Source organism: Saccoglossus kowalevskii, chromosome 5 (assembly GCF_978046115.1).
Source record: "Saccoglossus kowalevskii chromosome 5, keSacKowa6.1, whole genome shotgun sequence".
NCBI lineage: Eukaryota > Metazoa > Hemichordata > Enteropneusta > Harrimaniidae > Saccoglossus > Saccoglossus kowalevskii.
In genome coordinates this window covers 33,544,552-33,562,163 of record NC_140645.1, presented here as the reverse complement: position 1 = coordinate 33,562,163, position 17,612 = coordinate 33,544,552, and the positions used below count along the sequence as shown (strand labels likewise).

Below are 17,612 nucleotides of genomic sequence, written 5' to 3'. Positions count from 1 at the left end.
TATATATGATACACCAGTATACCAAATGTTATGTTTAGTAGTGTAAAAGCAATAACATATATCTATCTCTGGTATCCTTCAGTAAAAACATAGAGGAATGAGCAATTGTAGAATGTGTGTTATATTTTTGAATTTGATTAAAGTTAAAAACCTTGTGTCAAATTTCCTATTGTCCCAGGATACCACGCTAAGACAGACGATCTTGTGAAGAAGAATTTAATACTATACATTTTGTGTGTCTAAAATTGAGTCAAGTTCTTTGATGCTAGCCCAGAATTTGAAGACGGTTCGGAATTGCAGTGTAAATGCAGTCCTGTCAATGAATTGGATTTTGTCATCTTAAACGTAAAAGATTAAGGTGAAGTGGATGGAAGCCCCTTTTATATCACGTCATCCCCTTTTATATCACGTCATCCCCTTTTATATCACGTCATCCCCTTATATATCACGTCATCCCCTTTTATATCCCATTGACGTGCCCATTGTCGATTACAGTACTGTTGGCACCAACAAACAAACAAACCAATTAGTGGTCATGTGATCAAAATACAGAGATTGAATAATGAAAGTTATATTGAACTGTGGTGTTAATTTTAGCCTCCAATTGAAAATCTGAATATATATGCAAAGTCTGTGAAATTACATAGCACGCACTTTTTAAGTTCTGCAGGTTAACCTAAATACTGATGAGTGTAACCAAAGAGCGTTACCTTATCTCGCTTGACTTGTGGGTCATGTTATAAGAAGTGGTTTCCACTAGACAGGACGGAATAAAGGCAACAGTTCAAGTGTTACTATCATCAGTTACAGGGTGTGGAACGAACCTTGGTGTTGTGGAGGGTGCGCAGTATCTGACCTGATTATGTCAAAGACGTTAAAGCATGTTGTAACAAATGTGATCACTGCGAGTAGGGTTTATTTCAGCTGACCGTTTTGGTTGAATAAATCTGGACTATCTGTAATAAACCCAGATTTGGATCAAATCTGGCATCTCTACGTGCTGTCAGCGAAGTGAGTCACAGTTCCTGTACACAACGCTAGTGCTCACATCAATATATCCACGTTGGTGGAGTATAAAATATATTTTAACCATATAAGTAAAAACACCGAATAATATTGATCATTATTTATTTTTCTCACCTTTTAAAACAAAAAACACGACAATAAATCCCAGTATGGTTGTACATATCATTCCAGGCCATGAAATTATCTTTCTGGTAAAAATACACATAGTAATAAACAAAACAAAATACGATGAACTGTCGACTTATTTCAGCAATTTATAAATTAGATTTTCAAATCACTTATGATATAGAATGGAATACCTGTTTAGTCCCGGCATATTCAACATCAATAATGGGTTTAAGACTACAAAGTGCAGTATGCAGCGTATTGTCGTAAACTCGTAAAATTGTGCGGTCTATCCATATCATCCTAATTCATGGCCACTTATAGACGAAGTAGGTCAGCAAACTGTTTGTACAACATATGTCTCGCTTATAACGAGAGCGGGATGCGAATACAGAATATTACGTTGAAAGCAAGTATGGTTTGCTTAACACTGCATACAGTTGATACTGTACTGATTGAATTCATTTACGCACGTATAATATTGTGACCATGTTGCCAAATATAAAAGTTACGCAAATAAAGCAATAATACATACAGGAGTATATACATAATAATAATAATAATAATAATAATAATAATAATAATAATAATAATAATAATAATAATAATAATAATAATAATAATAATAATAATTGACAGGGTGTTAGAATAAAAAGCCATAGAGTCTGGATAAACATACATACACAGAATGATACGATAAAATGAATAGAGCAATGGTTAAAAATACGAATGCACAGACCGGGCGAACATTTATACGCGGAGATTCTGCACAAAACACGCATAGAGTTGTTATCAATGACATCATGTACGCACGTTTAGTTTACACGCCTTGGCAGTATTTGTTATAAACAACAACATGCATGTTTGGGGTAGACATTATAAACATATATATTACAGCAATTATAAATACATTGAATACCAATTGTGGGGTAAATACGTAAAGCTTTAACTGTGAGACACATCCCTGGTAATCACGTGATCGCGTCAACGACTGTAACGATTGGTTGATCTCATGTTTAATCTGCCACGCCTTAGAGACTAATGCTAGAGTTTGTGAGATTTGTAAGATAGAAAGTGTGATGTGGACAGCAAGGCATTACCTCAGCTGACCGTTTTGATGAATAAAGCTGGGCTACCTTTAATGAACAAATGTGGGTATTTCTTTGAGGTAAGACACTGGCACATCCATGTGTAAGAGTCATCCGTACGCTCGCTGGAGTACCCTTATCACGACGATGCTTTCTTAACACACGTCTGACCTCAACAAAAATATATAAATAAGTGGGGTTCTTTTAAGGTAGCGAGACTATTATTTGTGTTGAAAATTACAATTTTCACATATATTTATTAATTGATGAAATGCACCATAAACTTTCATATGATGAAGTCAATATAACATAGAATGTCATGTATGTTGGTTAAAATGTAGATTTTCTGAAGGGAAGCAAGACAGCCTCAGTAGTGTTTTCCAAAATCAACAACACAGGTTTAATCTGTGTGCCTATAGGTTTCAAAGATAAACTCAAGACAAAGCAATGTTAGGATGTGTTATCAGTAGCTATCTGACACACAATGAGTGTTTCCAAACATTTGAGTGGTTTGTCTCCGCCCCTGTTTGTTTCACAGATTAGTCATTTGCATATGAATGTGTCAGACACAAGGTCACACAGCCACTGAAAAAAATCATTGATTTTGGTGTTTTCATATGCCAAATTTATCCAATTATAGCTATCCCATTCCTTTATTTTTTGGTTTCCAATAGCCTTACACATTTGGATGTCCCTACACATGGTAAAACATACCTTGATGGGAAAACAAATTGATTGTGCCGATAAACAAGCTTGAAAATCTTTGCTGTTACTTCATGGACGTTTTCTAGGAGTTTATGTTTTTCAAAATACAAGGTCTTTAACAAAAAATAACATATACTTATTGTCGTCGGATTAACACCAAATTTTCACAGCTTTAAGGTGACAATGAGAGGAACTTGAATGTGTCCAGACAAACTATTTCATCGATTATTTACCAACGAGTTGTGGTTTGAGTTGGGGGCAATGCGACTAAAACCTTAATTGAAATTCAGAACACTATTTTTTAAAACGCGTTGCTTGAATAAAACTAACCAGACACATTCAATTTATCAGACTATTGAACAACTAGGAAAAGTGAAAAAAATACTTCTTATCGCCAGCATAAATGCGTAATTATGTTTTTTTACAGGAAAAGTAATTTTTCACCTTTGATTGAGTAACGCGTCGTAGAATGCAGATACGGGCATGCAAAATACACTTGTGAAAAGCTTGAAGTCTGGCGATTCTAAAAATATATACTTTCCCGGGTCTATTTGTAGTCATTTAGTCACAATTAGAAGATGCAAACAAGTATGCAAATAATAGTCCCGCTACCTTAAAGATATAAAGGTGGTGATTAAGAGGTGCAGAAGGTATGGGTTGTTAAACTCAGTTCATGCGCTGATAGACAGTCGTTTAGAAGCCGACACGGACGGTTATTGTCTACTATACACATTTACTCAAGTTAAAATTAAGTCAAATATCGCCAAAAGATACTCATATACATACTCAAAACATATTAAACGAAGTGCAATCCAACTACTACTCAAACGAGATTGAAAGTCGTGGTCAAAATTATACCACATCTCCGATTTCCGATGAACACATGAGGGCGCTGTTCTGAGGCAATTGGAATGACAATGAGACTGAGATACTGAGTAAAATATATTCTCTACTGAGCTTTCAGTTTTATTTTGAAGAAAGCAAACAGAATTATGTTCCCTGTATAACATAGCTTTCATAAATGCCATTGCATAAATATTAGACCAGGAACACTGCCTTAAAAGTGAATAATTTCACCATTATCATATTTAAGTAATGAACATGACTACACAATTTTATACATGGGTTAGATTGTTTAGGGAAAAAACAATCTAGGATGAACATCCCAAAAAATTACCTGCCCTATATATATTCGGCCTATCACTGTGAAAAAATCTGATTATTGGCACAAATATTCTATTCGTATAATTACAGATAATAGTCAAATGTGAAGAAATTTACTTGAATATCAATGAATTTAATAAATAAAAGAGTTGAGGAGACGCAACCAACTTGGACAATAGGTGATTCTCCGTTCAACTGCGAGATCCCGCGAGTTGCGTGAAAGATGTAATGTATTTACGTTAGGTGTGACTAGACGTTGTACACTAGTGTAATATAAAATAATAAGCAATACCAATTGAATGATGACGAATATACATATTCATAACAACATAACAATTCATTATACTTTTATTCATGAAATATAGATCATAGAGTATTTTGTTTTCATATATTGACGTAAGCAACTACAGTCTTATTGGTGATATACTTAGCAAAATGCCTACTAATTGATAAGTCATTATAGGTATTAGAAGTGTATTTGTAACTATGATATACGATATAAAGCATTATATGCCACAATTAAAGAAAATATAAACAGCATTACCATGGTACCAAATGGTGAACATTTAACACACTACTTGAATATAGTATTTGAAAATACATTCATTAATCGTAGAGCCACAAACACTATAATTATACAAACCATATCAGAAAACAGTGGTAACTTAGGAGATCGTATTTTTTCACAATGGCAAACATCTGTTTTGACGGGTCATCACTGTCTGACGCCATCAAACAAATATTTCTAACTACATTAAAAACATGTATATTATTTGCCATGCCGACTTTTCATATTCATTACTACAATACCAAATAAGTAAAACAGAGCAACTTCCTAACTATAATTGTGGAGCCGTAAATTATAACTACATTCTCAAAATGAAAATATTATTTTTATTAATTCGTAAAAATACCATAAAATACAATTCTTTTACTTGAGCAGGATCATTACAACTTCAAATTCCCAGTGGTGTCCTGTTGGTGCAACGATATAAAGCATTATATGCCACAATTATAGAAAATATAAACAGCATTACCATGGTACCAAATGGTGAACATTTAACACAATACTTGAATATAGTATTTAAAAATACATTTATTAATCTTAGCCACAAACATTGCTTGCCCTGGGTGCTTAACGAAATTTTATGAAAATTAAATAGCAACTTTAATAAATCATTGTTTACGCATATATGTATTTGAGTATAGGGATGATAAAATAACACAATCTATAACATATGAACTGATGAAACAATATAGTACTATAATTATACAAACCATATCAGAAAACAGTGGTAACTTATTCAGCTTCTTGCTGCTTGGAGATCAATTTCAGGAGATCGTATTTTTTCACAATGGCAAACATCTGTTTTGACGGGTCATCACTGTCAGACGCTATCAAACAAATAAAAATAAATATTTTAAACCAACTAATATGCCGTCTGCCAAATATAACTGTCAAATACACTGTTTAGATTTGACCCTGCCTCACACAATATAACGCTGCTACTCTGCAATTTTAAAAACGGTCAGTAGAGGGCGCAATACACACCCATCTGTGTGTCATCTAATATGTACTTCTGACTCGTGTCCTTTTCAGAGAAAAGACAAACACTAAGCCGAATATGGTAAATGTCACTTACATTGTTTTTGATCATTTACTACAATTGAAAAATGATCAGCATCAAATATGCGATATAACTTGCCGAGAGTAGTATCCAAAGTAATCTGTAAAACAATATATTTCAGTATGAGAATAACTGTAGGGAATATGTGCGGTACTAAGATAATATATCAAGCATACAATGAATTTGAGCAAAAGCTGTTACGTAAAATATTTATTTCAAAAGCTTGTGAACGTTCGGACTGGCAAACAATGTGTTTTGTATTAGCATTTCCAATGACCATTGTTCACCATTTCGACTATCAGGTTAGTACAAAGTGACAAAAAAGCCATTTCATCTTGCACTGGTCTATTATCTGGTGAAAATTGTGCCACAAGTAACACAAGTAACGTATTTTTCTGTTGATTATAATAAAATATTAAAATATGTTGTAAAATAGATTTGTTATACACGCTCGGTAGATGGTTCAAATATATTTTCTATTAGTATTCTTTAGCGGAAGATGTAATATAATACTAGTACCTTTTGAAACTGCTTGTATGTAACGCTTGACACTACAGTAGATTTATCCACCTTTTCAGCCTTTAACTGGGCATTTATGTTACCAAGGGTTACCATACCTAACACTTGTCTACAATTAAGAATTTTTGTTTATATTAGGGTCATGTATTACATTGAATTTCATAACATTCGATATCGCATAATACAGGGGTAGATTTTATTTTGAAACATATAATACCATGATTACAAGATGACATAATTTCACCACATTTCATTCAGCCTTGCATTTCTATAATATATTCATCTACAACACATACAGTAACAAAAAACATTAAAACGAAAGTGAGACAAACAAACCACGATTACGATTGAAAGTATGTAACTCCATCTACATTTCTTATTTCTCATATTTTCAATAAATGTAGATGTGATTTTTGTAGTGTGATTTTATAGGCAATGTTTTTCATCAAACATTTTATAAGAAACATTACATAGTATTATAATCACGATGCAGTGCTTATTGTTTCATCTGTTCCTGGATATAATTGATTTACCTATCTTGCTTAGTCCACTCCGGTTATATGCTAATGAATCATTCTGTTTCATCTACTACTACACTATAAATTATATACCTTACCCAGCCTCATCTACTGATTGTATCTGGTGATAATGTAATGAAGACTCACCCAGTTTCATCCACTACAACCATCTGTGACAATCCTTCTTTTTTCATAATATCGATGCAATCTTCACAGGAATGTGACGATAATACTGTCATGGAGTATTTTATATCTAATGATGATACTTTCATATCCTTCCATCTAAACAAAACACACACACATTAGTTAATATTATATCAGAGAATAATCAATGCTGGTTGATTATATTTGCAATACTAAATTCTGATAATTCTGATAACACATGTCACAAATGTGTTTTTTGCCATTCAGTTTTTGGACGAAAAAAAATACCAAATGGGAGTACACGTACTTCGTCATCATGTCAAACTATATTCTGGATACCTATGTTATGTATGATACTGGGTGTGGTGTATTATTTTAGTGATAAGATAGTTATGTTATTCGTTCGAAGGTTGCCAAGTAAATGTAGAATTCAAGCCACTCACGGTTGTTTACCGGCTGATGCCCCACCACCATCTTTCTCCACATAATCCCTTTCTATCATCCAGTCATCTGAAATAAATTTGGTCCTGCAATGAACAATTATCACATATTGTTATGCATATGAGAAATTATGCATGAAAAAGCCAAATAATAACTAGTCCAACTGAGTTACACTGGCTTGCAGTTTTGGGTTTATATAACAAGCAGTCTCTCAGATAAGATAGCTCTGCAATGCACATTTCAATTCAAGAATTGAAGATATCATCACAAAAAGAACAAATCTGGGAGAGACTCGAGAGGTTCAGCTTCAGTACCATTATGTGTAGTATCCAAGCAATCGGACTTGCGGTTTTAACAGGAAGTCAAAAATATCATTTTTTACCAAAAATTACAAAAGTAATCATCAAAATTAGAGAATTAAAGATATCATCACTAAATGTACAAATCTGAGAGAAATCCACCTCAGGTACCCATAAGTGTAATATCAAAACAATCAGGCTTGTTGTTCTAAAAAGAAGTCGTGAAATGGTCACAAAGTCTGAACAATTGTCGCAGGTAATAGTGACACTAGCAATGTATGTAGAATTGACTGTCAAGAATTTAATTTTTAGTAAACCTGACCTCACCAAGTGCAGTATTGGGCTGCTATATTCTGGAATGGTCAGTAATTTTATTAATTTAAATTATGTAGTTTGAATTTCAGAATGTAAAGATGTGAAATATGTATATGAAAACTGTATGGGTGAACGACCATTTGCATATTTGTATTAAACAAATGAAAGAATCGCATTTAAAGGGCGAGTTACCTGTTACTGCATTCGAGTAAATGGACAGACGTTTTTTAAGGCCAAATAAAAAACGAATGCATATTCAGTAACCCAACCTTGCCTGGATTTTCAGACTGACTTTGTATCTTTCTATGGTCAAACTGAAAATGGGCACTTGCAGGCACACCTTTCACTAACACAATTCGGGCGAATTCAAACTTATGCACATAAACACCTAATTACATGAAAAACATAGAGGATACTTTCCAAGGTTTAGTTAAACCGAAATCGTCATTCAACACAGAAGCCAATCAACGACGGCTTTACAGTTACATGACGATTTCGGTTACAAAACGGGCGTTTTGCAACTGATGCAACTTATTGAATTACACTGATTTTACCAAACCCATCTATGCATTAATGTCCACAGTTAATTGGTGATAAACATGTGTTAAAAAGTAACATGATATGCTATAACTGTTAAAGAGTATATTTAGGAGGTGAAATACATTGACAATGATGGTGAAATGTTGATGGCATAATCCCCTTACAAGTAGTTTCTGGCAGAGTCTGCTATCAAAACCACACATCGTTGTCCGGCGTCTAATTCCTTAGCTGCTGTCAGAGCGACCGACATAGCTGATCCACTACTGCCACCTGTGGGTGTAAGTCATACAATATTCATATACCAAAAAAAACATATTTTGAATACCCCTTATAATAAGTGGTTGTTTAGTATTGTGCTAGTGTTGGTCATATTAAGCACATAGGCCATGCAATATGTGTTTTATACCACATTACACGTTCATACTGTATCATTAATAGTAAACACACTGCATGTCTCCTTCTCGTCGTCTGCTAGCGGTGTCCCGATTTCTTCACAAAACGATGTAAAGACGCTACTAGAAAATCTGATTGCGTCCATCGTCTTCGGTGCATCTTTATTTTCTACTAGTGTGTCAAGCTCTTCTTCTGAACTGAAGCTAAATTGTCCAGTCTTTCAAGGCCGACCATCGATACCAGCGATCGAACTAGCAGACGACATATTGGAAATCACACGATCAGGTGACGAGTGACGTCATCCCCGGGCACTCATTGATGTACTAGTCTCCCTAGGGAACTAGTAATTTCCTTGGCGCTACTATGGTAATTCAGACAATAACACGTGATCATGTTTTGACCAATTACAGTACAGTATTAACGAGTGATGTGTTATAATGTTAATTAGTGTCAATTATATGAATTGTGTTAACTTACCACATAACAACCCTTCTTCTCTTATCAGTCTTCTTGCACATAGGAATGAGTCTTTGTCACTGCATTCTATTTTTTCGTCAATTACAGATGGATCCATAGTTGTCGCAACAAAGGCACCCTGGACTCCTTCAAGTTCACTTCGTTTAGATGATTCAGGGGTCACAGCAATTATCTACAAACATGAGATTAAAGATTAAATCCAAATTAAAGACAATTTATACAGACAAACATAATGCATAAACATGTTTTTTTCATATTGGGTGTCATTTTTTCAATGACATGCATATTACAGTTTACATATCATAATAATCTAAAGCAGGACCTTTGCATCTAGTTCATGTCACCTTCACTTGCTGTATAGATTTGCCAATTTTGAGACTTAATGTACTATACAATTATCCTGCAGATCAAATTTTGACTCTGATTTATTTAGTTTTACTTTGACATGGAACCTGGAGCAGGAAGAATGTTCTGTTTCTGTTGCGTCTGGGTCATGTAAAATAATACATAATGGTGCATCTAAACGCGATGCGACTTGTTGGAATTGTGTTATTGTTTCTGTATGTAAGTGAGCGAAAATATATGCAAACTAGTAACAACTGTAAGCCTAATAACTAAGTTAACTATGCCTACATGCGTAAATAGACAGTCCCCTTACACAATTCATCCCTATGTGTCGAAGGCCAATATAATCAAATTTAAAATTATTAAAACAGTTACTGATTAACATTACTTTGTCTCTATCCACATCTACATAACGAATCATGCGCAGGGCATTGCATTGGCTTTCGATAGCATATGCATATACACTAATATACACTAATTTCATTAGTTCAGCATGCATTTGTAGTGTTTTCACGCTATGGGTGCAACAATTTATTGAATATGTATTTTAGATAAAAAAAAATACAATAGCTAGATTGTGTAGTAGCTATGAATAATTAACATCGCTCTGCACCCCTGAAATATTAAACATGCTACATAAGAAACATATTTTTTTTCTTATAAAAAGCGTTGACCGGACATACTACAATAAAAAAAATATGTTGATCTGTTGAAGCATTCATGGTAAACAGATGCCCCGATTTGTGATTGTTTCCAGAAGATGACGGACAAACCAATGACTGATCAATGTTATTTTATTTTCTCATACATTTTGGCAGAATATAAACTACACACGCTAAATATGTTTGTCTGTTAAAGCACTCATGAGAAACAAATGCCTAACATTTTCCAGCAATTTAAGTTGGGGCGAAACCACATGACAGATCAAAGTTATTTTATTGTTGCACGGATCAACAAAAATCAAGTTGGTCATAAGACATTTATAAGCAACACATTCTGAATTATTAGCCATTAACAGTCTAATAAAGGAATGGGTTCACGTTATAGTTCTTGTAAAATACTTGCGCAATATATTCCAAACGCAAAATTACACGTAGATTGATGCAAGTGCGTGGAGAAACAAATGGCGAAAATTTGTACATTTTTAAAACAATCGAACATGGCAGTGAAACTATGTTATTGATCTGAATAATATCACCCTGAACATTAGTTTTAAAATTCCGAAATGATTTCACTTTGTCAATTTTCATATCCTATATTATCGGTCAATTTTTTGAAATATACAATTTTACTATTTTTCATATTTCAAATTTAAATATCTCGCCCGGATATGCCTTTTTTATTTGGTATGAGCTCCTAATGAAAGTATGGCAAACATGACTTAATATTTCATGAACCTTCTTACACCTACATAAATTGTATACAGGCCTATATTACAGCAATATAATGTACCTTTTGATGCATATGAAAATAAAATCAATTGTGTTGATGTAGATTTTAGAGAGAAATACTCACCTTACACTGTGGACATTTCTCCTTCAGTTTTCTACCCACACCTGTAATTGTACCACCTGTAGCTGTACAAGCAATGAACATGTCCAACTTACCTAAAAATGAAACAATAGATACCGCCAATAATGTTATTGTTTTTTTACTACTTCCTTTGAATTAGCTTCATTATGTAAATCAATCGGTTGGTCGCCAGATTAATATTGTAGTGATCTAGAAATTAGTGTACATGCAAACGCCAAATTAGTAATAAAAAGTGAAAGAATGTATATATCTTCTTACCATCACAAGCTGATAATATTTCTTCAGCTGTCTCATCATAATGGGCCAACGGATTCTCTGCATTCCGAAACTGATCCAATATAATGGAATTAGGAATTTCCTTACTCAAGCTGTGAGCCACACCAAAAAGGGAGTCCGAACTGTCAAGCGTTGTTGCAGTCGGAGAACGGACAATCTCTGCCCCTAGCACATGGAGGATATCAACCTTGTCCATACTCATGTACTCAGGCATGACAAAAATACATTTATAACCTTTGACACATGCGGCTAATGCAAGACCAATTCCTACGAGTAAAAGGGTAAAGGTAATTGAGGGTGGGGTTGAATAACATAAATTATTATACGTCTGTCACCGTAACGTCATAAGTTACAGCGTGTCGTAATTTTGCGGTATTTCACTGGGTATTTTCATCATACCATATTAGTAAACGCAAATTCCAAATATGGAACGATTACACGCGTAAGCGTCCTCTAAAAATGATTTCGGCATTCCCATGATGTATTCCTGGAAAAGATGTATAATACATTACGCGATCGCATCGACATTACTGTCCGTCGGTCGATTATCACGCTGTACTGTCTTCATGCATACTTTGCAGTATCCTCGTAATAACCCTATATTATTATGTGGATAATGGTGCTGAAAGTTATTTACAAATACTACTAGCATTCATAGCAAATGAAAGCAAGATACAAAATAACAACCATCCGACACGTTCACACAAAATGCCATAGTCATCACAACTTGGCAATGTAAAGTACATAGTTATGAATTTACGTACCAAAATGAAAATAATATTAAAATTGTTTATATGGTAACAACAAACTGGAATTGCTTAAAGACAATAATGAAACTTGTACCTGTATTCCCTGCTGTTGCTTCAATGATCACATCACCGGGTTTAATTAATCCTTTTTCCTCAGCATCTTCTATCATTCTTCTGCCTATTCTATCTTTTACACTTCCACCGGCATTGAAATATTCACACTTAGCCACTGAAACAAAAAAAATCATAATAAATTCAAAAACGGGAGCTGATATATTGAGTATGCCAGTCTATGGATACAATACAAATTGCCAACACTGTCCCGATTACACATTGCATCGCATTCTTTTATTAAGGTTTTGAAGACCTTGAAATGTGCTGGCTCTATGCATATACTGCATTGAAAATGGTCGCTAATTGGCTGGGGTTCAAATAGCTTTGGTATAGTAATTAAAACAAATTCCATTCTCGCTTTGATTTCACGCATAGCATCGCAATAGGTTTTCGTTGATGTGCCGGGGTATGTATTTCGTTCCAGTACCGTTTCAATCGTCACGAAACAGTTCCCACACATGTTGAAATATGTCAAGCATGTTGAAGAAGACAACCTTCCATCTTTTTTATAATTCTGCAGCTGACAATAAAGACGTATCTGCTATCAGTCGGCGGCATAGTTATCGATAGCTTTGATATACAAGTTTGAAGATCGTTTCGTGTGTTGCTTGACGAGTCCCGCTTTACTGTACAGTGTGTACCTTGTATAAAATGACTGTGGACGATTATGTTAATATAATATAATTGTTTAAGAAACAAGAGAGTAAAATGATTATATGATTTAATTGATGAGTCACACGCGACGACTAATATAGCGACTTCTTGGCGATTTTATCAATATGTTAATTTTTTTACAAGTTCAAAATATATTGAGGGTTATGAACCAATTAACCTACAAAGACCAACACACCAATGAGTCATATTAGTGTTGTGCTCATGTCTTGTTATTTTTTTCCGATTACCTCACACGTTCTATTGTTGTGAACTCCGCGTTGTGAACTTTGACTCGTTTAGCTGATAACATTCACACTTAGAGTAAACATGCGATCAGCCAATCCTTGCAGTCGTTGGCACGATTACCAGGGATATGTCTCACAGATAAAGCATTACATGGTTTGCCACCACTAAATGCAATTAGTAAACAATCTATTTATAAAATTCCTGTAATATATGTTTATTATGTCTAGCCTAAACGTGCAAGCTTTTAATCCTTAACAATACTGCAACCTTGTGTGAACAAAATGTGCGTACGAGATCATCATGATGTGTGCGGGCGCTGTGAAATTCACGCCTATAACAATATGGAAAAAACAGTAGTTTTTGAAATCACGTCAACGATACTTACCAAACAGATACAATCAGTACAATAGGAAACAGCAACAACGTTTATTACGTAGAGTCAACAAAACTAATAGACATAAGATTATATACTCGTAGGTTAAAATGACCTTCAGTAAGTAGCAGGCAAACGTTATCTCGGTTGTAATTTGTTCATTAATATCACTGATGATTGGTCAAAATTAACGGCCTCTGATTGGTTAATTAGACGGCGTGTCGTATTCACAAATGCAATTTAGTTTCCGATACGCACCAGATGTTCGAAGCTCGTGTACGTTGCGGTAAAAAATCTACAGCTACAATGATGTGTGTAAAATAAATGCATCGCTTTAAAACTAAGTCATTTGACAATTTTTGCACAAAATGGGTACTATCACATTATGAACAAAATATCATAAAATGTTGCGCAAATATGAGAGGACTCCCCTTTAAAAGAAAAAAAACGTAGTGTCGGTCGAAATTATATGTCTGTATTTTTTTCCATATTGCGCCATGTGTGCGTCGATAAACCGAAAGTCAAATACATCTAATGCATGCGCCCAATGATCGTCATTTGCGTGTAGTCGTTTTGGGGTGGTAAATATAAATTAAAAGCATAATGCGGTGTGTAATACACAAAACACGTAATTTGAATTCACAACCACGACATTTTCGAAATCAATGCTCGACAGAGTATCACGCGACATAGTGAACATATATAAGCTATGATATTAAGGATTGTATTCCATATTTTGGAAAGTCAGCTACAGTGTCTACCACAAAACAATAGCTGGTTGATTTATCGATCAGTTGATTACATCCTTTGCTAACTGTACTTCATAAGCGCCCCCTAAAAATACAAGGTATTTTCAATAGTTACTTCTATGCAGACAATGTGTGTCACATCACATACCAATGTGAATGCACTCTGAGGCCAAATTTATGATTATACTGCAGTTGTTTTAATCAGGGCTCAGGCAACCAATACTGAGATCAGTGGTACTTACGTAGTTCACATTTCAACCCAGCATCTTTACCGAGTTTATTGATTCTCACCATTGGCGTGTTTCCAGTTCGACTCAAAACATTCGGGAGTATTTTCTCTTCCACGGCAGGTCTGTAATAAAAACACTATCTCTTTTATGGTTATATTGTGCCGAATAATAATAACCCATCTCTTGCTTTGTTATGATGTTATATGTTGTTTACATAACAATATTTTCTCATGATGAAAATTACAATAAATACATTTAAAAGCGTGCATCTTAGTGTAATCAGCTATTATATACATATGTTTGTAATAATTGTTATACAAGCACATATTCAAACATGATTGTAGAAAAATAATATGAATGCGTCTAATCCTAATTTTACTTTGCATATTATACCACTATTAAGCACAAATATTATAATTTGTTACCCTTATATGTCAATTAGCGAATAAAGTCAATGCCCAATGTTGTCATTAATACAAGACATATGCAAATGCTCATGTACGCGTGGTGCCGAAATGCTGTGTATTTATCTGGAAAGGGTAGTTTTTTGCAACTCACTCCCACTTAAGACTGTACGTCATTACTTTAACAGTGTTTACAATAAAAACTTTCAGAGCGACAAAACAACTTACAGTGGAATATGTTTATGTGGACTTTCTTTGATGTCACTTCCTAAGGTCCATGTACATTTAGATGGTGTATTTGGTAAAACCTGTTCCGTTTTTCCATCATTTCTCTCATTCATCGTATTAAAAGATGTATCCGAGACCAGGCAAGACAATAATAGACTGGAATGGAACAAGAGAAAATTAATTAACCGCAAAGTTATTTCAAATAATCTCCCAGCCCACCCCCAAAAATCAAATGACGAGACCCTATTGACCTCGCAATACAGCTTGTTAATGCCATGACCGCCGTAACTCTTAATTGACTCCTTACATCTCGACCATTCTAATATCATGTAAGTAGTAGTTTCTTTGCATGAATGATTTAAGGTAGCGAGACTATTATTTGTGTTGAAAATTACGATTTTCACATTTATTTATTAATTGATGAAATGCACTATACACTTTCATATGATGAAGTCAATATAACATAGAATGTCATGTAAGTTGGTTAAAATGTAGATTTTCTGAAGGGAAGCAAGGCAGCCTCAGTAGTGTTTTCCAAAATCAACAACACAGGTTTAATCTGTGTGCCTATAAGTTTCAAAGATAAACTCAAGACAAAGCAATGTTAGGATGTGTTACCAGTAGCTATCTGACACACAATGAGTGTTTCCAAACATTTGAGTGGTTTGTTTCACAGATTAGTCATTTGCATATGAATGTGTCAGACACAAGGTCACACAGCCACTGAAAAAAAATCATTAATTTTGGTGTTTTCATATGCCGAATTTATCCAATTATAGCTATCCCATTCCTTTATTTTTTTGGTTTCCAATAGCCTTACACATTTGGATGTCCCTACACATGGTAAAACAGACCTTGATGGGAAAACAAATTGATTGTGCCGATAAACAAGCTTGAAAATCTTTGCTGTTACTTCATGGACGTTTTCTAGGAGTTTATGTTTTTCAAAATACAAGGTCTTTAACAAAAAATAACGTATACTTATTGTCGTCGGATTAACACCAAATTTTCACAGCTATAAGGTGACAATGAGAGGAACTTAAATGTGTCCAGACAAACTATTTCATCGATTATTTACCAACGAGTTGTGGTTTGAGTTGGGGGCAATGCGACTAAAACAGTAATTGAAATTCAGGACACTATTTTTTAAAACGCGTTGCTTGAATAAAACTAACCAGACACATTCAATTTACCAGACTATTGAACAACTAGGAAAAGTGAAAAAAATACTTCTTATCGCCAGCATAAATGCGTAATTATTTTTTTTACAGAAAAAGTAATTTTTCACCTTTGATTGAGTAACGCGTCGTAGATTGCAGATACGGGCATGCAAAATACACTTGTGAAAAGCTTGAAGTCTGGCGATTCTAAAAATATATACTTTCCCGGGTCTATTTGTAGTCATTTAGTCAGAAGTAGAAGATGAAAACAAGTATGCAAATAATAGTCCCGCTACCTTAAACGAGTATATAGTCGTCAAATGACCATCACTGGAGGTCAACTCCAGGCATGTCTTTTACAGATCAGCCTAATATTATACAATTATTGATACATACTTCTCGGACCGCTAAAGGATGCAATATACCTAAATGCGTTTGATGTGTCCAACTTTAAATTTGAGTCAGAGGCAACGTGGCGTTAAACGTTGCTACAAGCGTGTAAATATGAGCATGCGCATTATGCTTCAAAGCAGCACTGGATTTTAAAAGCGTCGGGCGAGCTATTCTACAAGAATGGTGTGCTCTAGTTATGTGTACGTGACTACCTATTTTTTCTAACTCGTCAAGATTACAAAATTATATCACTGCGTGTTAAAGCCTAACATCTGACCACCATATGCCAACTGTCAGGCGGCCTTCACCTCCAGACATCACTGTGATCACAAACACACTGTTTATGCCTGAAACACAGCGCCTCCTCAATACATTTATGAGCGAAATGTAAACTGAAGTTTCCGATAAACGTTGATAGTATGTACCTTAACAATGTGAACTTGACTTGCTTCAAATATGTCGTTTACTTCACGCAGACAGACGAACAGATACACTACTACACTGACACAGAAATGGTGACAACGGAGAGGTTGTGAACCCCAGATCGCATGTCATGTGATACTTTTGTCAACAATGGCACGACGGAAATAAGTGAAGCTAACCAAAGCATTAACTAGGTCGTTCCTCGAGATCGTTCACCTCAGTTCAATGACACTGGACGCATTGATCCCGGGACCCGACGTAGGCGGCAGTATTTTCATGCGAGGTCAATTTTGAATTACCAGGTCATTCCTAAATGCGTAATTAGGACTGAGCCGAGAATCAATTTTGGGTACCAGAAATCAACCAAAGACGC

General features: G+C 34.7%; 1 protein-coding gene across 1 annotated transcript; it reads right to left on the bottom strand.

Moving 5' to 3' along the window:
• Positions 1–4,406: 4,406 nt before the first annotated feature.
• On the bottom strand, positions 4,407–17,334 carry LOC100378497 (cystathionine beta-synthase-like). Its single transcript, XM_002742212.4, has 14 exons — positions 17,242–17,334; positions 15,264–15,419; positions 14,644–14,753; positions 12,360–12,494; positions 11,499–11,783; positions 11,223–11,314; positions 9,363–9,534; positions 8,657–8,762; positions 7,341–7,424; positions 6,901–7,035; positions 6,236–6,344; positions 5,732–5,816; positions 5,367–5,483; positions 4,407–5,063 (listed from the first exon to the last, which is right to left on the bottom strand). The coding sequence occupies exons 2-13, from the start codon at positions 15,374–15,376 to the stop codon at positions 5,389–5,391; spliced, it is 1,521 nt and encodes a 506-aa protein (XP_002742258.2). The 5' UTR covers positions 15,377–15,419; positions 17,242–17,334; the 3' UTR covers positions 4,407–5,063; positions 5,367–5,388.
• Between the last annotated feature and the right edge of the window lie 278 nt (positions 17,335–17,612).